The 23164-nt window shown below is 40.0% G+C and overlaps 1 protein-coding gene across 1 annotated transcript in view; it reads left to right on the top strand.

Moving 5' to 3' along the window:
- Positions 1-447: 447 nt before the first annotated feature.
- Positions 448-23164, top strand: part of KITLG (KIT ligand) — a gene marked incomplete at its 5' end in the record, with an annotated part of 59693 nt that continues 36976 nt past the window's right edge. The window contains 2 exon segments of the mRNA NM_174375.2: positions 448-561; positions 14627-14689. Coding sequence (NP_776800.1) covers positions 448-561; positions 14627-14689 — 177 coding nt within the window.

Genomic DNA, 23164 nt, shown 5'->3' with positions numbered 1-23164 from the left:
GTTAAAGCAATGCTCAGAGTTTTGCTGTTACTTGCCAAACAGTCTACATTTAAAGTAGAGAAAAAAATTTTTTGGTGCCTTAAGGTACAAATTTTATGCATTCCCTAGTTTTTAGAAAATAGCTTAAGTGATAAATTCTTCTCATGTTGCTACAAGTTCATTTCTAATTGCCATTGGGGAATTGCCCATAGAACGTTTTTGACAAAAGTTAACGATACTGTCATTGAAATGAAAAACCAAACCATATTTTAACTGAGAATTTTTAAGAAATTTGGTTAGCATAGTTTGTGTGTAAGGTATTTAAACCAGTAGTATTCAAAGAAAAAAAAAAAACCCACAAGATAGATTCTTTTTTCCACATTAAGGCAGAAAATGTTAGTTGTTAATAGTTTGAGTGACTATGGATATTTACTGATGGTCACCAGCATTTTTTCTCTTTTCATTTAGACTTGGATTATCACTTGCATTTATCTTCAACTGCTCCTATTTAATCCTCTCGTCCACACTCAAGGGATCTGCAGTAACCGTGTGACTGATGATGTGAAAGACGTTACAAAATTGGTAAGGAATGCTTTCAATTGCTCTGACTCTTGTACTTTTTGAAAAAGATTTCCTTTTTTTCTTGCCCCAGATTAGTGTCTTTCAGAGATCAGGAGAAAAGTCACCGAGTTGTGCTGAAGGGTTTGTAGGGAGCAGGTCAGGCGATACTTGCGGTCACAGAGCGTCTTGGTAAGGGTGGCCCGCCGCACCTCACTCGAGGGACTTTGTTTCCTTGCTGGCCTCTTCATCTCCTTTGCAGGCAGTGAAGGACGCTGGCGGGTGCTTTGTCTGCTGATGTGTGAGCACTAGCTTGTTCCCCATTATCTCGTAGGCAAGTTTCATTTTCCCTCCACACGTCTTCCTGCTCTTCTCTAAGGAGCCTAACAAAAGGAGGTCCGAGCTGCTCATTCTCCCGTTTCCAACTGCTCTAAGACCCGTTACACGCGGGTGGGTGTTTGCCCGCTCAGTAAACACAGTTGGAGTCGTTTGTTGCCCCAGCGTTGACCAGACACATCTCCCACATCCATCCCATCGTAGCCTTTCCCCCAGCAAAAGCCGTTTTTCACTAGTGCCCCTTTGTCACTGCCAGCCTCTCTCAAGAGGCAGACCGCAGAGAGCGAGGGCGTGACCCAGCCTCTGAAATGGATTCCTCCCGAGCCTCATGATCTAGCGGCGGCTGTACGTGTTCATTGGAGCTACACTCTTGCTTTCGGAGTGAACACACTTTGAAAAGCCGTTTTGTAAGTTCCTGATTTTGTAAGTGCCCAGTGGCACTCAGTTATATGAATATTATTTTGAGAGCAGAGTGATGTGGGTTGTAGTATGTAAAAAAGAAAGGAAAGTATATTTGTTGAGATATTTATCTTTCCTACTTTGATATGCATTTCCTGGTGTATATGTTGTTATTTTGGGTTCATAACCAAGCTTCAAAACAGAAGTTTAATGTTACAATCTGAGTCTTGCTTAGCTTAGTCTCAATGTACAATTAAGAATATACGCATACATGCACACACACACACCATGCAGATTTCTTTGGATACCTACAAAGTCCAGGCTTAAAAGTATTCTCTGGTGCAGTATCTGAAGGTGTATCAACATGTTTTATTTGAGGGGCTGGTGATCCAAGCACTATAACATTTGCCTCCTATATGCCCAGCTGGGTTTAAGGATGGGCTGGGGGAAGTACTTTTTCAAAACATAGATCATGATCCTTTTCCTCAAATTGCTTGTTAGTTTGTTAGCCAAGGAACTATACTAAGAAGAAAACATTTATATTCAAAATTTGGTATGGGTCAAAGACCCTCGTGAAATGTTTGTTCAATAAATGAAGTAAGGATGTGCATCACTATGCAGCAACAAAATTATCTGTGGCGTTCATGAAAGTCACAGGTGTCTGGGCCCCACTGTTTACACAGGTCTGAGGAAGGGCTCTATGCATCTACATTTTAAAGATATTCCTTAAAGGAGATTTAAGAACCATTGCTTTAGATGGTTTATGCTGTCAAAGTTTAGAGACCAAAATATTGTGACTTTACTTTAACCTCATTTCTTATTATGACCAGTTTTATCTACATTGTATCAGTTCAGTTCAGTTGCTCAGTCATGTCTGACTCTTTGCAACCCCCTGGACTGCAGTACTCCAGGCTTCCCTGTCCATCACCAACTCCTGGAGCTTGCTCAAACTCATGTCCATAGAGTTGGTGATACCATCCAAATATCTCATCCTCTGTTCCCTTCTCCTCCTGCCTTCAATCTTTATTAGCATCAGGGTCTTTTCTAAGGAGTCAGTTCTTTGCATCAGGTGGCCAAAGTATTGGAGTTTCAGTTTCACCATCAGTCCTTCCAATGAATATTCAGGACTGATTTCCTTTAGGATTGACTGGTTTGATCGCCTTGCAGTCCAAGAGACTCTCAAGAGTCCTCTCCAACATCACAGTTCAAAAGCATCAATTCTTTGACACTCAGCTTTCTTTATGGTCCAACTCTCACATACATAAATGACTACCGGAAAAACCATAGCTTTTTCTATGTTGTATGGGTTTACATATATGTTAGATTAATATGAGTCTCCAAAATAGACTTAAAGTAGGTCACAGCTGGGAAATTAACAACTCTTATGGGGTTATTTGTGGAACCATGGAGCTACAATGAGCAGGGGAGATTGGAAGTAGTCCTAGGCATCCAATTTCAAATATGTGGGCAAGGAATCACAGATGGAAGGTGATGGTGTATCTGACCACAGGCTAAGCATGTCCAAAATTAAGTTGGCATTTAAGAAAAATTACTTATTGTCAGTATTTTTTGCTGTTTGAAGAATATTACCTAATGAGCACCACTTCCTGTGAAATGTCAAACTGATATTTTCAAGTGGCATAAGTAGGTATTGTAAGCACCTTCCAAGATTTTCTGTTCTTGTCTTTAACCATCTGCTTATTTTCAGTCTGTTACCTATCAGTTGAAAAATGCAAGAAACTTTGGGAAAGAAATGCCTGGAAAGAGATACTTATTAACAGTAAAATATTAATATAATTCCTTTCCGCAGGGGGAAATGTAAAATCATTAAGCTGGAAAAAGTCTTTTTTCTCCCTTCCAGCAACTGACTCATAGGGGAATTTTTTAATTTCAAGAGTTGATCTAAATGAAATTAGTGTGTTTACTTCAGATTATTGGGGGAAAAGTCAAGTTAATAACAAAAAAGGATTTAGAAGATCACTTCTGATTGAATAAAGACCTACTTAATGCACAGCCGGTATTTCATAGAGTAGGAAATTGAAAGATATAAAATAATCCCTGGTCTCAGAGTGTTTATAATCTAGTTTGGGGCTAAGCCATCTCTATGAATATATGAAAGCAGATCACTAATACCACAATAACCACATGAAAATGGATGCTATTTAAAATATTTTCTGGTAAAGTATGGGATCCGACTTGTACTGATTTTTTGGTTAGAATGGATTTTAGCATCTGACAGACATGCTTTTTGACCTTAGATAAGAAACTATCTTTCTAAAGCTCAGTTCTTCCCAATTTTATGGTGTAGATGGAATAAGAGAATGTGTATGTGTGTATATATATATACATACATATATATGTATATATATAACCACAGTTATTGTCACATGATCTCTCTGTGCCTCAGTTTCCTCATCATTATAATAGATTAATAGTACAACAGGGGTTAGCAGTGCCAACCTTTTGGCAGTGGAAAATCGTCTCACAGCCTATAGTTGGCCTTCTGCATATAAGGTTCCTCCCTAGCTGTGGTTTTTGCATCCATGGATTCAACAAGGGTGGATTGTGTAGTAGTGTAATACTATTGAAAAACAGGAGTATCAGTAGACTCACGAAATTCAAACACGTGTTGTTCAAGGATCTACTGTACTTAACCTCATAGAGTGATTTCAAAGATTAAATAAAAGAACAGTGCTAGGAACATAGCAAGTGCGTGCTAAATATTATGTTAGTAATGGTAGTATAGGGCTCCCTTGGTGGCTCAGTGGTAAAGAATCTCTCAATGCAAGAGACCCGGATTTGATTCCTGGGTTGGGAAGATTCCCTGGAGGAGGAAATGGCAACCCACTCCAGTATTCTTGCCTGGATAATTCCATGGACAGAGGAGCCTGGTGAACTACAGTCCAGGGTCACAAAGAGTTGGCCACACTTAGCAACTGAGGACAGAATGGTAGTGTGATGGTAGTGATGTTTGTGGGGTCATAGTCCATGGGGTCGCTAAGAGTCCGATACGACTGAGCAACTTCACTTTCACTTTTCACTTTCACACATTGGAGAAGGAAATGGCAACCCACTCCAGTGTTCTTGCCTGGAGAATCCCAGGGTGGGTGGAGCCTGGTGGGCTGCCGTCTGTGGGGTCGCACAGAGTTGGACACGACTGAAGTGACTTAGCAGCAGCAGCAGCAGGATACTGGAGCTGAATTTAGAGAATTCAGAATTTCATAAATAGGAAAACTGAGATCCGTGAGTGGTGAGTTCCAGCTCCTGGTCCCATACCTGTGTTGTCTTCTAGGACAGTGGTTTTCAGACTGGCTTCAAGAGACTACCCAGCAGCTCTGCTTTTATTTATGTTTCTGGGTTTCTGAATAAAACTTGGGTGGAACAAAGAATTGAGCTTCTGGGAAAATGTTTGCAAATCACGTCTCTAAACCACCGTTTTGTGGAATATTACTTGAGAACCATCCAGTCACAATCTCTGAGGGTCCTTATGAAAAGTTTAGCCATCAGGGCCCTGCCTCAGAAATATAGGATTGCAGCTCATGGAGATGAGATGTAGGAAGCTTAATGTGTTGGACTGACGTCCCAGGTGATAGTTATTTGCATAGGTCAGGACTACTGAGGTAATAAATTATACTTACAATATGGGGTTGTTTCCATATTTGAAAAGAAGTGGCGTTCCCATCCTTAGCCTAAAACTCATTGATTGCACTAATTCAAACCGGGACATGAGTGACTTTTCAGTTTTATGGCTACAGATAACCACAGTCTCTCTCTGGAGAACAGTGGAGCAAAAAAGCATCTTGAAGTAGGTCAGGCTTACTGGGGTGTTTGATACCAGCTCTGCTATTACCCAGCTGTGTGACTTTGGACAAATAAATCTCTGAACCTTTCTGGGATTCAACTTTTGGTTTTGAAAATGAGGAATTAGGACATGATCAGTAGTTCTGAATCTAGAATTCATAAACTTTCAAACTCTTTCAAATGAAATTCCAAATTATGCTTGCTGTGTGCCTTATGTGTTTCTGCTGCTGCTGCTGCTAAGTTGCTTCAGTCGTGTCTGACTGTGCGACCCCATAGACGGCAGCCCACCAGGCTCCCCTGTCCCTGGGATTCTCCAGGCAAGAACACTGGAGTGGGTTGCCATTTCCTTCTCCAATGCATGAAAGTGAAAAGTGAAAGTGAAGTCACTCAGTCGTGTCTGACTCTTAGTGACCCCATGGACTGCAGCCCACCAGGCTCTTCCGTCCATGGGATTTTCCAGGTAAGAGTACTGGAGTGGGTTGTCATTTCCTTCTCCAGGGGATCTTCCCAGCCTAGGAAATGAACCCGGGTCTCCTACATTGCAGGCAGAGGATTTACCAACTGAGCTATGAGGGAAGCCTAGTGTGTGTGTGTGTAAGAACATGTATAACTTTTCATGCTTCCCAGAGAAGTCTGTAACCCTCCCCCCAAAAGATAAGAACTAGCAAATTGGATAACTCGGGAGGCCCATTTTAGCCCTGAGATTCTCTTATTCCATAGTCCTGCCTCTTCAGATTGTACATGTTGGAATAATCCAGTTATGCCTTGACTAAAGGAGGTTATATCAGATTAGATTTACTTCCTTTGCAGGCATAACGTATGTACATTTTATCTGAGAAAAAGAAAGTGGGTTGAAAATACCTTTGTACCCTTTGCTCATTGTAATTTATTCAACTAAAATCATTCCTTTGCCAATGCTGCCAGTTCTGCCTTTGCTGTGGGTGGCAACTTGCACTCTGCCCACAAATCTTAAGTTTGTTTGCTTGGGGTGACTCCCGTGTCACAGAAGCACATGGTTTGTGACTTTACTGTCATTTTCTTTTTAATTTCTTCTTGGACGTTTTGTACTACACCTGTAGTCCCCATGGTTTCTATTTTAAATCCTTCTGGCATGTTTACTCAGCATAATAGTTCATCTGTTTACAGAACTTTTTGCTTTGTTTCTAAAAAATGTTGCAAGACTTGTGTTAAAAGGCAGACTCAGACCTACCTAAAGAAAGGGTGTTTGCCATACACAAAAATAAACTCAAAATGGATTAAAGATCTAAATGTAAGACCAGAAACTATAAAACTCCTAGAGGAGAACATAGGCAAAACACTCTCTGACATACATCACAGCAGGATCCTCTATGACCCACCTCCCAGAATATTGGAAATAAAAGCAAAAATAAACAAATGGGACCTAATTAACCTTAAAATCTTCTGCACATCAAAGGAAACTATTAGCAAGGTGAAAAGGCAGCCTTCAGAATGGGAGAAAATAATAGCAAATGAAGCAACTGACAAACAACTAATCTCAAAAATATACAAGCAACTCCTACAGCTCAACTCCAGAAAAATAAACGACCCAATCAAAAAATGGGCCAAAGAACTAAATAGACATTTCTCCAAAGAAGACATACAGATGGCTAACAAACACATGAAAAGATGCTCAACATCACTCATTATCAGAGAAATGCAAATCAAAACCACTACGAGGTACCATTTCACACCAGTCAGAATGGCTGCAATCCAAAAGTCTACAAATAATAAATGCTGGAGAGGGTGTGGAGAAAAGGGAACCCTCTTACACTGTTGGTGGGAATGCAAACTAGTACAGCCACTATGGAGAACAGTGTGGAGATTCCTTAAAATCTGGAAATAGAACTGCCTTATGATCCAGCAATCCCACTGCTGGGCATACACACTGAGGAAACCAGAAGGGAAAGAGACACGTGTACCCCAATGTTCATCGCAGCACTGTTTATAATAGCCAGGACATGGAAGCAACCTAGATGTCCATAAGCAGATGAATGGATAAGAAAGCTTTGGTACACATACACAATGGAGTATTACTCAGCCATTAAAAAGAATACATTTGAATCAGTTCTAATGAGGTGGATGAAACTGGAGCCTATTATACAGAGTGAAGTAAGCCAGGAGAAAAAACATAAATACAGTATACTAACGCATATATATGGAATTTAGAAAGATGGTAACAATAACCCGGTGTACGAGACAGCAAAAGAGACACTGATGTATAGAACAGTCTTATGGACTCTGTGGGAGAGGGAGAGGGTGGGAAGATTTGGGAGAATGACATTGAAACATGTGAAATATCATGTAAGAAACGAGTTGCCAGTCCAGGTTCGATGCACGATACTGGATGCTTGGGGCTAGTGCACTGGGACGACCCAGAGGGATGGTATGGGGAGGGAGGACGGAGGAGGGTTCGGGATGGGGAACACATGTATACCTGTGGCGGATTCATTTTGATATTTGGGAAAACTAATACAATTATGTAAAGTTTAAAAATAAAATAAAATTTAAAAAAAAAAAAAAAGAAAGGGTGTTTGGGAAGGTAGTGAATCAAACTTTAAAAACTTGTATCTTTGGGTGGTTCAACTGCAGCTCTTAATGATTGTGTTGATAAAAAAGGAATCCAAACATTGAAATAGATCAAATTAGTTTTTCCTTCTGTTCTTTCTACTGTTTCCTTCATTTATGATCATTTTTCTTCGTTTGGGGGAGTTTAATTGAATGTGACTTTGCTGCTTTTTGAAAACATTTTTATCTTTATCTGTTGGGTAATTGTTTGTCTTCCTTAAAATGTTTAAGGCAGGTTGCTGTTCTAGCCCCCATCTTGTAAAAGTGGAAATCACTCTGTCTTTTCAAGGTCAGTCTATAGATCAGTAGGGTAAAGTCAGAAATTTGTGGCTTTCCTGGTCTTTCAGTAGGCAATTATTTTAAACAGATTATATTAATACATGCCTCTTATAGTTTGACATAATAGGAGATTATAAAAATATTCTTAGATAACAAATTTCACACTTCGAGTGGACTGTTTTGAATAGTGCTGAATTTTTATTCTCTTCAAGTACAATGTTTGGATAGAATTATCACTGCATTAAAATGGAGGATTGGAGTCTCTGCTGCTGCTAAGTCGCGTCAGTCGTGCCCGACTCTGTGCGACCCCATAGACGGCAGCCCACCAGGCTCCCCCATCCCTGGGATTCTCCAGGCAAGAACACTGGAGTGGGTTGCCATTTCCTTCTCCAATTGGAGTCTCTGAGTCTCCCCATTTCTAAGTATATCTTCTCTTTAAAAGCAGAGGTCCCCCATAGTTTTGTTTGACCATTGAAGAACAATGGTTTGATAGCTGGATAGTTTTTAAAGTTGATTTTTTATTAATTTGCAATATTTAGCATTTTACTTTCTACTCCTGTAGTCAGTACATTTTTTTTTCTCTATTTAAAGTAAATTTTGGACTTAGTATTTAAAGGACAGAGTATATTAGAAATAATATTTGTAAAAACTGACTAGCTGTGTTGCCAAGCATGTAAATCTTATCATAAAGAAAATGTTGTTCTTCCTTTGTAAGATAAACCACTTAGGTACAGTATCTCCTGCCCCTTGACTTTTTTACAGCAGATATTATTGTGTGAACATCTAAGCACCATGCAAAGCACTGTCTGTGGATTCTCTGTTTTAGTCATTGCAACCCTAGAAGGTAATGATTTTGTCCACCTGTGTATTCTTTACTGTCTGGGTCAAAGGGAAGCCTGACTAATGCACCACTGTATTGATTAGGCAGCTGAAGCCTAGTGATGGTTAGTAACCTGATGATTCTCACTTGGAAGCTGGGAGATGAATAGAGGTATGAACCCATAACTGCCCATCTCTGGAACATAAGAACCCGGTTCATAATTTATGATGTCTTTACTTATGTCAGTATCGACTGCAATTTAAGAACTATCATTCTATCCTCTTGAATTGTACTTGCTAGGTAGAAGTCATCTTATTTTATGATTAGGAAATTATAGATTAGTACTATTTAACAGGAGTCATCATCATAAGGTATGTTTATGAAGCAGACCAACATTTTAAAATTAATTTTTATTGGAGTATCATTGCTTTACATGTTGAGTTAGTTTCTGCTGCATACAGAGTGAATCAGTTATACATATATCCCCTCTTTTTTAGATTTCCTTCTCATTTAGGTCACCACAGAGCATTTAGTAGAGTTCCCTGTGTTAGATGGTAGAGACCAAATGTTTTTAATCTCTTTTATTTGAAGGAGACAAGGATCATCTAAACGTATTTAGGTATTCTTCACTGAGAAAAGACCCAGAAAGGCTTGTGAGTTGTCATGTTAATTTTTTCTAAATCACTAATTGAGTTATTATTTAAAAAAGAAAAAAGCGATTGACCTGGTTAGATTTTTAGTCAGTATTAACAAGAAATGGCTTATAAGGGGAAATAAAATGGCAAAAGCTTTGTTCTGTGTTATTTCTGAAGACTGAACAACCATTGTTACACTAAGCTGTGGCATGGAGTAAACTGGGGTATTACTGGGATATTTTAAGTACATGCATAGAAGGCTTTTTTTGCTCTAAGAATCAGCGGTGATTCTTAAACTTCTCTGTGTCTCAGAGACTTTGAGAACTGGACTCTTCCCTCAGAAAGGTCAACTATGTGTGCGCTGCTTTATGTAGGGTCAAGGGAATCATGAGTTACTATCATTGCGTTTTGATTCTTATCAAGATCTTGACAGAAACAACTGAGACGAGTATCTCACCAAGGATGTCCAAAAAGCCACTGATTTCACAAGACTGAGAGACTTCAGTGATGTTTGGATCTTGAGATCCAAATCTTTTAGATCAGTGATCTAGAGAGGGAGTTAAATGTTCTGACTTTGACTTCTTTTTCTGCAGGGCATGGTAAGCAGCCAATGACTGTTTGGCTTGCAAAGACTTTTTCTTGGCCGAGTTTCTAGCATTTCCACATGCTATTCTCTTAGGCATTTCCCCCCTAGTGTCACTGAGTATGATCAATCCTTAAGATATCCAAAAAAATGAAAAGATAGCAAGTGGGCCTGTCTAGTAATTGAGTGAAAGTGTTAGTTTCTCAATTGTGTGCAACCCCTTGCAACCCCATGGACTATAGCCCACCAGGCTCCTCTGTCCATGGGAGTCTCCAAGCCAGAATGCTGGAGGGTGTTGCCATTCCCTTCTCCAGGGGATCTTCCCTATCCAGGGACTGAACACAGATCTCCCGTATCCCAGGCAGATTCTTTACCATCTGAGCCACCAGGGAAGCCCATCATATCACAAAGTGACTTGTTTCAGAAGTTTTATGCATTTTCTAATCTAGTACAGTGTTTAAATCCTTACACTCCAAACCATTTCTTTCATTGGAATAACTTGAGATTTGGTAAATTTTCCATCATTTAGGTTCTATTTCATTTTAATTTTTGCCCTGAACTTATTTTACCAGGACAGTTAGGTTTACAAAGTCTGTAGCCTTGGATATGAATCCATATAACCTTACCAGCAGGATGCTTCCTTGGAATCTAAAGCACATCTCTGCTTTTTCAGCTTTTAATCTCTGTAAAAATATTTAATGTGTGTTCAGTACTCTCCCACTGGTCTTCTAAACTGCCCCTGGTCTCTCTTCTCTCTTTGCTTTAGTACATACTTCCAAAGTGCTGCTGCTGCTGCTAAGTCGCTTCAGTCGTGTCCGACTCTGTGCGACGCCATAGACGGCAGCCCACTAGGCTCCTCCGTCCCTGGGATTTTCCAGGCAAGAGTACTTCCAAACTAACCTTCCTAAATTGACTGTCACGTTTTCTTCCTGCTTAAACACACTCAATGTAGCACCACTGCTTACACGAGGAAGGTAAATCCGACTGAATTCTTAGTAATTTTCTCCTTCAACTTCTTCATCTTACAGATGAGGGGTATAGGTTCCACAGGGAGGAAGTGATGTGCCTAAGACAACAGTGACCTGTAGGGATCTAGTGGTGGAACTGGTTCCACTGAACCTTACTGCTTCCCACCTGGCCTCCGTGGCCCAACATTCAGGTCCCTCACTGATGTGGGCTGGCTAGAGCCTGAATGATCTGCCCCTGGTCTACCATGTCTCTGTCTTTGCAGATGTCCCTCTCCCTTGCAATTAATAAGTACTCGTTTACACACAACACTAAATAACTAAGTATTTTAAATAAGTTACATTATCCTTGTATAGTCTTAATACCAGCTCAGTTCTGTGATCCCCATTTTACCTATGTGGAAATTGAGACTAAAGAAGATTTGGTAACTTGCCCAAGATCTCTGAATTAGCACGTGGCAGGACCTGGATCCAGCCTGAGCAGTGTGTCCCCAGGACCTGTGTTGGGAGTCCTTTGTCAAAGTAACTGCCTCGAAGGAACAGCTTATCTTCCTAGTTCCAGGCCAAAGGCTCCCTCTACTCTCTCAGATTTCTGCAGTGCTCACCATGCATAAGAGAAACTGAATTTATCACGAGGTTATCTGTGCCTTTTGGATGCTATTCAACATACTGTGAATGCTTAGAAAGTAATATAATAATTCATGAAGTGGCCATAAAAAATATACAACTTGACTTCCTTAATTCTCTTCCAAATGTGATTGGAAATGAACCAGTGCAATCCAAGAAAGTAATAACGCGCAGACTGATCCACAGATAACTGCTGAGACCAGCACTCAGAGCCGGGATTTGTGTGCTCACTCGCACTGTGTACTCATGTCTGTGACCCTGAGATGCCACTTAACCCCTCTGAGCCTCCATGTATCGTTCGGTAAAATAGACCCAATAATATGTATCTTGGTTGTGGCAGAGACTGTGTCCAAAACCTTTTAAAATTTTAAAGCATTTTTCAAAAATAGTATTCCTTTTCAGATCCCTTAGAAACTAAATATCAGTAAATCAGTTTAAGGCAGAAATTATTATGATATACTGCCCCCCCCCCCCCAACCCAGTGTGGTAAGATTTGTTTGATTTTTTTGCACCAATTTTTTACATGTCAATTACTAACAAAACAGAATTGGCCAGCGGATCTTTACATTTCCTCTGTTCTCTTGGTACATACTCAGATCATAAGTTTTCTGAATACTAATTTGGTCAGTTCTGTGTTTATTTTCCGATAATGTTAATTGTGCATAAGGAAGGGGGATAGATTGTCAAGCGCCTGTGTTCAGAACACCTGCCATTTTGTGCCATTTCTCCATCTGGAATGGCTTTCACTTACCTGTTGGTTCGTAACAAAACAGAATGGTGCGCTCATTCTGATTCCAGCTTTTATACCTGTGAAGCTGTTAGCTCTGTTTTCCACCAGGGCTTACATAAAATGATGAGGTCCGTCTGCTTTTCAAATATGGGGGTGAAGATCCACAGACAGAAGAAATCCTGGAAGCATGATGGGAAGTTTGGCCAAGAGAAAGAACGTTACTGTGAAAAGTCACCCTGAACTTAAAGAAGGCCACCTTCTGTGGCAGTGCAGATGTGTTCTCAGTAAGCAGTGCAGACTTGACTGTTCTCTTGCGGGTGGCACGAGGAGGGATGTTGGTGAGCCTCACAAGTGGGAAATATCTGGGACAAGTGTGCAGAGAGTAAATGGGTGACCATGTGTAAGTTGAGCTGAGAGGTAATGGAGGCCCCGCTGTCAGAGACCTGAGTTCTAGTCCAGACTTGACAGGTAGTAGTCGTGTGACCTCAGTCAAGTTACTTGACCTCTTGGAGTCTTAAGTTCTTCATTCATTAATTTAGCAATCCTACGTGAAAGTGATTCTGAGGGTTGGATGCGATCACACAACATAAGCCCATAATGAGCACAGTGCTAGAACATGGTAAGTATTTGGTAAGTGTTAGGCTGGAGGCTGAGATGAGAGGGAGGTGGTTCCATTGGACGTTGGATGGTAGCACGCATGATGGGATCCCTTCCTCCCTTGGCTCCCCTCTGACTGCATATGCCTTTACCTAGATTCTTTTCTCAGCAAATTGTTCTCAAATTCTAGAAGCTATTGGCAAAGCCAAGAAGAAACATAAGGGTTGTGTTCTGGGAGTCTTGTCAGAGATGAACTAGCCTGAAAATATGCACCAGGTACTAGCTCACGATGGAGAATAGTGATGATTTAAGAAACAGGGTAAAGGGGAAAATGAGTCTGCCGGAGCAGGGAGACCCACTGAAGATATAATAGAGCAAAACCGCATTTTTACATTGTCTATTGTTTTAAGACCCAGCGGGCTAAGTCAATTTGTACATAAAATAAATGGGCCATATTCTACAGAAGGAAATTTTAACTGTTCTAGAAGAGTGAGATGTCAGAGCTGGTGATATGTAGAAAAGGAGACAAGTGAACTTAAAACTCTGTGACTTACTAGAACTTGTGCCTTGGAAGTCAGTTTCCAGTATAGCTCTCAGTAAAGAATATGGATTGATTGTTTATGATGTTTGGCACACTCATCTAAATTCTTAAATTGACTCTTAGACACGGGTACTTTTTTTTTTAGTTGGAGGACAACTGCTTTATAATGTTGTGCTGGTTTCTGCCTTACAACCATGTGAATCAGCCATATGTATGCATATATTCCGCCCGCCGAGTCTCACCCCCATCTCCACTGTGATAGGTCACCACAGAGCACCAAACTGAGCTCCCTGTTATACAGAAGTTTCTCACTAGCTAGCTATTTTATACGTGGTAGTGTATATAGGACATGGATACTTTTATCTCCACTTTACAGATGAGAGAAACCAAAGTAGAGTTGAGATTTGTTCTAAATTTCCTGGTTCTAAATCAGGTGCTTGTTCAACTTATGCCACAATGAATGATGGAAATGGGTTAGATATTTTCTGAAAGTCTTTAAAGGAAGCTAGTTAAACATTTGAGGCATCTCATACATTTAGTCCCAGGCAAGTAGGTTACATTATATCACAGAACTGAATCTTTCTAAATTAATTAACTGATAAAGCATGTGCAACTTGTAAGTATCATTGTTCTTTTGAAACTTAACACTTTTTTTTCTAGGATTAACATAGAACAGTAGTTCTCTAACTTGAGCACACATCAGAATCACCTGGAGGACTTGTTTAGTAAGATTCAGTAGGTCTGGTGTGGCCTGAGACTTTGCATTTCTAACAGGTTCCCTGGTGCCGTTGACGTATCACTTGGAGAACCACTTAACGAGAAAAATACACTGTGTTACTGATCCTTCGGAGGAATAAATAGGAAAATAGTCCTGAAGGGAAATTCCAAGACCACAGATGGAAGCTGAAATTCAAATCATGTTTCCAAACTCAGTAAATTATCGTTAGCCACCCATAACTGAATTTGGAGTGAAAAAAGATTTGTATTATTATTTCATTTCTGGAGAGTGCTTTTGATTGCAAAGGGAAATCAAGAATGAAAAATCACTATGTATGTAAATGTTGAAAATCAGAGGTAATTTAAAAGCATCCTGGGTTTGCAGGTGTTTTTCTCTAAACCCCTAAAAACAATATGATTTACTGATGTGTATGGATTTTCTTACAGATTTTTTTTTCTTTTGGTCTCTGTAGGTGGCAAATCTTCCCAAAGACTATATGATAACCCTCAAATATGTCCCCGGGATGGACGTTTTGGTATGTAAACTGTACATTTCTGGGTTTCATTGTGGTAGCTGACAAAAGAAACGGGGTCATTCATATTGAGATAGGAAGTTATCTGCCATTTAAGAGTTTGCTAACTGTCAGAATTTGAAGAAGGTATCTTTGGAATTTGACTTGTATATTTATATTTTTTCCTCAGGCAACTGCTAAATTTTGGTTTGGGGTGAACATTTCAGCATGTATCTTACCCCTATACTCCCAAAGCACATAAGATCACCTTCTTTATAGCTAGCCACTGACTTCTGTTTTTCTTTCAGCCTTCCTACAAACAAAGGCTCAAGTGTAAAATTATGTAAATTACTTTCATACCTGAAAAAGGTCCTATATAAGTCTCCTATTTAATTTGAGAACACAAAATGTTTTATCTCTGAGTTTATTTGCAGTGTGATTGATTCTTCAAAATTTACAATAAAAAGGTAGCTATGATTGTACATATGCTTTTATGACTGTAACCAAAAATTTTCATTGATGTTCTAATTATGTAGTGTTAGTATTAAGACATGAAGAAATATTTCACGTATAGGGACTAATGTAATGCCTGTGGACCCGTCACATAACTTGTCAGATGTTACCATTTTGCAATATTTGCTTCAGCTGTATTAATTGGAGTATAATTGCTTTACAGTGTTGTTTCTGCTGTACAATGAAGTGAATCAGCCATGTGTATGCATATCCTTTCTCTCTTTGGACTTCTCTCCCACCCACCTCCACCCCACCCATCTAGGTCATCACAGAGCACCAAGCTGAGCTTCTTGTGCTTTTATATATAGATAGCAGGCTCCCACTAGCTATGTGTTTTACATATGGTGGTGCATATTAGGTCAATCCTAATCTCCCAATTCATTCTACCCTTTCCCCCATCCCTCTCTTTCCCGTCATGTCTGCAAGTCCAGTCTCTACCTCTGCATCTCTATTCTTGCCCTGGAAATAGGTTTCAAATGTACTTTTTAATAGTGAATCATGATAAATATAGTTAAAGCCCCATATATGCCTCTCTCCTATACCCTTAAGTACTAGTTTTCTCTTAGGGAGAGCTTATCTCTTAGGAATAAGTATTCTGAGCTGGAGTTTCTCATTCCAATGCATGTTTCCAGGGCTTGACATAAGGGTACCATCCCCTCAGAGTTGTGTTGAGTGTAACAGCCCACAGTAGCCCTACTCTTTCTTATACTTTGATAGCAAACTCTACATCCATATATATATGATTCCATGTTTTGCATATTTTATGTTGATACCATTATAATGCATATATGACTTTACAACTTGCTCATATTTTGCAAAATGCTTCGACACATAATATGTTCCATGTTGATTCACTTTAACTACTGTATTGTGCTCCTTTGAATTAATTTAAAGCCACTTGGGTTACTCTCTGCTCTGCAAATTGACATCTTTTTATAACACCAAAAATACTTATTACACATTGACTTCTTGCAAGTTGACTTTGAGTCCTTTCTGTGGACACATCCATCAAAATTATTACCACTTCAAGTGTGTTAATAAGCATGTCACTATGGCAATCCACTCCAGTGTTCTTGCCTGGAGAATCCCAGGGACGGGGGGGCCTGGTGGGCTGCCGTCTATGGGGTTGCACAGAGTCAGACACGACTGAAGCGACTTAGCAGCAAATTGTTGTTGTTCAGTTGCCAAATCATGTCCAGTTCTTTGCAAGCCCGTGGACTGTAGCTTGCCAGGCTTCCCTGTCCCTCACCACCTCCCAGAGTTTGCCCAAGTTTACCATTGAATTGGTGATGCCATCCAACCATCTCATCCTCTGTCACCCTCTTCTCCTTCTGCCTTCAATCTTTCCCAGCAGCAGGGTCTTTTCTGATGAGTCGGCTCTAGCACCAAGTGGCCAAAGTATTGGAACTTCAGCATCAGTCCTTCCAAAGAGTATTCAGGGTTGATTTCTTTTCAGATTGACTGGTTTGATCTCCTTGCAGTCCAAGGGACTCTAAAGAGTCTTCTACAGCACCACAGTCAAAAGCACCAATTCTTCAGCACTCTGCCTTCTTCATTGTCCAGCTCTCACATCTGTATGTGACTACTGGAAAGACCATGTGAAAGTGAAAATCACGTGGTTTGTCTGACTCTTTGCTACTCCATGGACTGTAGCCTGCCAGGCTCCTCTGTCCATGGAATTCACCAGGCCAGAATACTGGAGTGGGTAGCTGTTCCCCTTCTCCAGGAGATCTTCCCAACCCAGGAATCAAACCAGGGTCTCCTGCATTGCAGGTGGATTCTTTACCAGCTGAGCTACCAGGAAGCCCTAGACTTCACTATATGGACCTTTGTCAGCAAAGTGAGGTCTTTGCCTTTTAACACATCGTCTAGGTTTGTCATGGCTTTCCTGCTAAGAAGCAATCATTTTCTAATTTTGTGACTGCAGACACCATCCACAGTGCTTTTAGAGCCCAAGAAGAGGAAACCTGTCACTGCTTCCACCTCTTTCCTTTCTATTTGCCGTGAAGTGATGGGGCTGATGCCATTATCTTAGTGTTTTGTTTTTTTTTTTTAATATTGAATTTTAAGCCAGCTTTTTTACTCTCCTCTTTCACCCTCATCAAGAGGCTCTTTAGTTCCTCTTCGCTTTCTCCCATTAGATTGATATCATCCACATATCTGAGGTTGTTGATATTTCTCCTGGCAGTCTTGATTCCAGCTTGTAACTCATCCAGCCTGGCATTTCACATGATGTGCTCTGGGTATAAGTTAAATAAGCACATCACTAAGTGCTTGTGTTTAAAAAGTCTTCCAAACTTTGTAAGGTTGTCATTGCAAGAGCATTCTCTTGAAAGACATATTTCTTTTCATTAGTCCATGCTAAAATCTTTACTATCTACTAAATTCCGTAGAATTCCTTAGAACATGTACCTTCTTGTTGAACCAGGTACCTCTTTGTTGACCTAGCAAGTCTAGGTCAATCTCTGTCCTATTGAACAAGGGAAGTTCTTTGACATAGTAATGTAAATTTTATAGCAGCCTGAACCTTAATTGATCTAATCATCTGCTCATTCAGCAAGTACTTGTTTAGGGAAAACTATGGAGCGAGCACTTTATGAGACACTTTAAGAAACAAACAAACATACATCAATTAACCTTATGTTCAAAAAATAGTAATTATGGGGTTCAGTGTAGCTGGCCTTTTCATAATGCTTTTCTACTTGCAAAATGACTTCACATTTTTATCTTCTTGGATGATTAGAAAAATAGGAAAGCAGGATGGCTACTGTGATTCTTATTATACAAATGACACCTTGAGCTTTATAAACCAGAAGCATTTTGACCAAGGTTAAACAATTAGAAAGTGATAGTCTTAAAAAGAAATCCTAGGCCATCTGACTCTTAACCCTTCATGTGGGTATCTATTAATAGCAAGGTAAAGAGTTCTCAGTGAAGCATCTACGTAATAAAGACATACCCTGTTCTGACTAGAGATGCACTTAGGCTGGGACTGCCAAATTCATTTAAAGAAATCATGCAACTCTTTGAAAAACAATTGTGTTAAACTAAAAATAGCAAAATAGATTCTTTTGTGCTGGTATAATCATAGATTGTGCCGAATCATAGATTTCCGTATTGGCTGGTGCTAACAAGAGCTAACTTATAAAAATAAAATGATTCATTACCACCTATTTTTTCCCCCTTGTTTCTGTAATTGAGAAAAATCCTCTATTATTTGGTCTTGGCATACCATCCTGGCACAATTGGAGGAACTCTGTTCTTGGCTACCACAGTTGGCAAGAAAAACAAACCCGAACATAGCCTTTGGGTAGAAACAGGGGGTCATATGCTTTGTTTTACCTTCATTTAAAAATGTTAGTTTCTTCCAAGACCAGAGGAGTTTCCCAGTGGAGAGGCTCAGGCTTATTTGCCTTATCTTTTGTCTTTAAACAATACAGGGTGGAGTGGGAGCCAGAACGGGTACCAGAAATAGTCTCTGGGGCCAAACCAATAAAATTCTGCTGGAGGCCCTGGGCAGAAGAAAGCTCTAGAATAGAATACTTTTTTTTTTTTTTTGGTTTGGTTTTAAAAATCAACCAGATACTCCTGAAAAGGGGAGGTTACTTTTCTAAGTGCCTTTTTAGAAAATTACCCAGCAGATTGTCTCTCACAAATAGCCGGGTATGATCCACTGGTTGGTATTTAAATCTAACGATAATTACCAATTTTAGTTTAAACTCTTTGAAACTATAATATTGTCAAACTTAGGATTTCCTTTAAATTCTTAGCCTAAAAATCCTAAATGTTTCTGATCCTTTTCACTTACTAGTCATGTTGTAGAAAGAACAGAAATTGAGTTGCTGAATCTGCAGTCATTCTGGCCTCTCTAAAATGATATAAACTATGAGTTGCTTGTGGTATTGGCATAATAAAGTTAATTCGCTTTTAGTTAAATTACATACTTACCACTTTTTATCTAACTTTTTAGTTGAAAATACTTCGAATTTACAGATTATAAGAATATACACCCATATACCTTTTAATACAGATTCAATTGTTTTTAACATTTTGCTTCATTTGCTTTATAAATTCTTGCTTTCTGTATGCTTATATCTAAACCCCTTGAGTAAGTTGTATACAAAATGACTGTTTACCCCTAAATACTTAAGTGTGTGTTTCCTAAGTATTTTCTCTTACATAACCACAGTTGTCCACTTGAATAAATTTAGCAGTAACTGAATACTTCAATCTGTTGGCTGTATTTCAATGTTACCAAATTTTTCTGGCATGTTTTTCTTCTGGTACAAGATCTAATCTAGCATCATGATTTGCATTTTGATACTATGATCGGCAGAATAATGGTCCCCCAAAGATGTCTCATGCTGTGACTATATTACCTTCCATGGCAAAGAGTCTTTGCAGAATTAATTAAGGATCTGAGGATGGGGAGGGTATCCTGGGAATATCCAGGTGGACCCAATCTAATCACATAAATCCTTATGAGAGGGAGTTTAGGAACCAGAGAGAAGGTGTTACACCCCTGGCTTTGAAGATGAAGGGGCCACAAGCCAAGGAATGTGGGAGATCCCTGAAACCTAGAAAAGACACAGAGAAGGAGATTCTTCTGTAGAGCCTCTAGAAGAAACACCATGTAATCTGTGGTCACTTTGATTTCAGCCTGTTGTTTTTGTTCAGTCACTCAGTCCTGTCTGACTCTTTGCAACTCCATGGACTGCAGCACACCAGGCCTCCCTGTTTTTCACCGTCTCCTGGAGCTTGCTCAAATCCATGAGTCAGTGATGCCTTCCAACCATCTTGTCAGAATACGCATCCCAAGGTGTGATGCTACATTAAGGAATGATGTGTCCTCTAGTTATCACACCCAGAGGCACAGTGTCCATCTTCTCCCCATAGTGCTGCTTGTTTTAATCCCCTGGTTCAGGTGTTCCACTATTTCTGTGTATTTACTCATTAACAACTAAGCTGGGATCTTTGGGAAGATACTTGAAGACCATGTACGTTCCTTCATCAAAGTTCCTCTTGTAGATTGATTTTTACATGAACCAGTCTTTACTGTCATGTCAGTTTTTATTTTTTTAAAAGTCAAGGTTAAACAAAGAAGTCATTGGCAATACATAATGTTATCCTAAAAACATGGATCCCAGCCATCACCCCTTTGGATGATTTTACTTTCTCAACTATTTGTACCTTTTTTTGCTGGTCTGCCCCCTCTGGGTCTTCTCACATCTCCCTCACCAGTCAAGGATTTATTACTTGATATTTCAACTCTTCTTTAAAGGACAGTGGTTCTTCAAAACAAATACACCTGGTCATTTTATCCCTCTTCTTCATATACTTTGAATGGTTGCTCTTAGGAAAAGAAGCTCCTTAAACATGGCCTCCAAGACTCTGGTGATCTGGCACCTTTCCAGATTCTTCTTCAGTCCTGCAGCCTCACATGTCCCTTGCTGCCCCTGTTCCTTTCCTGCAAGTCTTTCTCTGAACCTAGTGTGCTGGTCAATCCTTTTCTTGGGATAACTCCTCTTTCATTTTCTTTTTTTTTCTTCTATGATTTTTCTTTTTTAAAAGAAAATGTTTCAATTGAAGTATAGTTGATTGTTCCCAGGAGATAGAGGACAGGGAAGCCTGGTGTGCTGCAGTCCATGGGGTCACAAAGGGTAGAACATGACTTAGTGACTGAGCAACAGTAGTTGATTTATAAATGTTGTGTCAATCTCTGCTATACAGCAAAATGACTCAGTTTTACATATACATACATTCTTTAATATTTTTTCCATTATGGCTAATCGAGAATATTGGCTATAGTTCTCTGTGGTATACAATAGGACCTTGTTGTTTATCCATTCTAAATGTAATAATTGGCATCTACTGACCCCACATTCCTTCCCCATTTCCTGGCAACCACAAGTCTGATCACTATGCCTGTGAGTGTTTCTGTTTCGTGGATAGGTTCATTTGTGCCATATTTTAGATTCCACATGGAAGTGATGTCATGATATTTGCCTTTCTCTTTCTGACTTACTTCACTTGGTGTGAAGTTTTATCCAGGTAGCTGCAAACGGCATTATTTTGTTCTTTTTTAAGACTTAGTAGTTTTCTGTTGTATTTATGTACCACATCTTCTTTATCCATTCCTCTGTTGATGGAGATCGGAGAAGGCAATGGCACCCCACTCCAGTACTCTTGCCTGGAAAATCCCATGGACGGAGGAGCCTGGTAGGCTGCAGTCCATGGGGTTGCTAAGAGTCGGACACGACTGAGCGACTTCACTTTCACTTTTCACTTTCATGCATTGGAGAAGGAAATGGCAACCCACTCCAGTGTTCTTGCCTGGAGAATCCCAGGGACGGGGGAGCCTGGTGGGCTGCCGTCTATGGGGTCGCACAGAGTCGGACACGACTGAAGCGACTTAGCAGCTTAGTTGATGGAGATTTAGGTTGTTTCCCTGTTTTGGCTATTGTAAATACTGCTGCTATGAATATAGGGGTGCATATATCTTTTTGAACTGTAGTTTTGCCCAGGTATATGCCCAGGAGTGGGATTGCTAAAGATCATATGGTAGCTCAAGTTTTAGTTTTCTGAGGAACTGCCATACTTTTTTCTACAGAGGCTGCACCAATTTACATTGCCACCAACAGCATAGGAGAATTTCCTTCGCTCTGCACCCTCTCTAGCATTTATTGTTTGTCTGACAAGTTCATTTTCAATTTCACTTCTTTAAGGAAGGAAGCCTTTACTCTCCTTGAGGAAGCCATACCCTCATATTAGAAACTTTTAATAGTACTCCTAGAATGGTAGTGCTTTTGTTTATTTGTGCAACTATTTAGTTGTAATCTATTTACCTATAAACTTCCTGAGGGCAGGAGTTCTGTAATTTTGCTTGTCCATCCTTACTGTCCAATGTATGACTATTGTTCAGTTGCTCAATCATGTCTGACTCTGCAACTGCATGAAATTCAGCACTCCAGGCTTCCCCGTCCATCACTATCTCCTGGAGTTTGCTCACACTCATATCCTTTGAGTCAGTGATGCTATCCAACCATCTAATCCTCTGTCGTCCCCTTCTCCTGCCCTCAATCCTTGCCAGCATCAGGGTCTTTTCTAATGACTGGGCTTTTAACATCACGTGGCCAAAGTATTGGAGCTTCAGCATCACTCTTTTCAATGAATATTCAGGGTTGATTTCCTTTAGCGTTGACTGGTTTGATCTCCTTGCTACCCATGGGACTCTCAAGAATCTTCTCCAGTACCACAGTTTGAAAGCATCAATTCTTCAGTGCTCAGCCTTGTTTATGGTTCAACTCTCACATCCTTACATGACCACTGGAAAAACCATAGCTTTGACTCTACAGAACTTTGTTTGCAAAGTGATATCTCTGCTTTTTCATATGCAGTCTAGGTTTGTCATAACTTTTCTTCCAAGGAGCAAGCGCCTTTTAATTTTGTGGCTGCAGTCACCATCTGCAGTGATTTGGGCACCCAAGAAAACAAAATCTGCCACTGTTTCCACTTTTTCCCCATCTATTTGCCATGAAGTGATGGGACCAGAAAATTAGAGATACCAAGGGAACATTTCATGCAAAGATGGGCTCAATAAAGGACAGAAATGGTATGGACCTCACAGAAGCAGAAGATATTAAGAAGAGGTGGCAAGAATACACAGAAGAACTGCACAAAAAAGAGCTTCATGACCCAGATAATCATGATGGTGTGATCACTGACCTAGAGCCAGACATCCTGGAATGTGAAGTCAAGTGGGCCTTAGAAAGCATCACTAGGAACAAAGCTAGTGGAGGTGATGGCATTCCAGTTGAGCTATTTCAAATCCTGGAAGATGATGCTGTGAAAGTGCTGCACTCAATATGCTAGCACATTTGGAAAACTCAGCAGTGGCCACAGGACTGGAAAAGGTCAGTTTTCATTCCAATCCCAAAGAAAGGCAATGCCAAAGAATGCTCAAACTACTGCACAATTGCACTCATC

The sequence above is a fragment of the Bos taurus genome, chromosome 5, assembly GCF_002263795.3.
Source record: "Bos taurus isolate L1 Dominette 01449 registration number 42190680 breed Hereford chromosome 5, ARS-UCD2.0, whole genome shotgun sequence".
In the NCBI taxonomy this organism is placed as follows: domain Eukaryota; kingdom Metazoa; phylum Chordata; class Mammalia; order Artiodactyla; family Bovidae; genus Bos; species Bos taurus.
The sequence above is the reverse complement of the archived record's forward strand: the minus strand, read 5'-3'. Positions and strand labels throughout refer to the sequence as shown.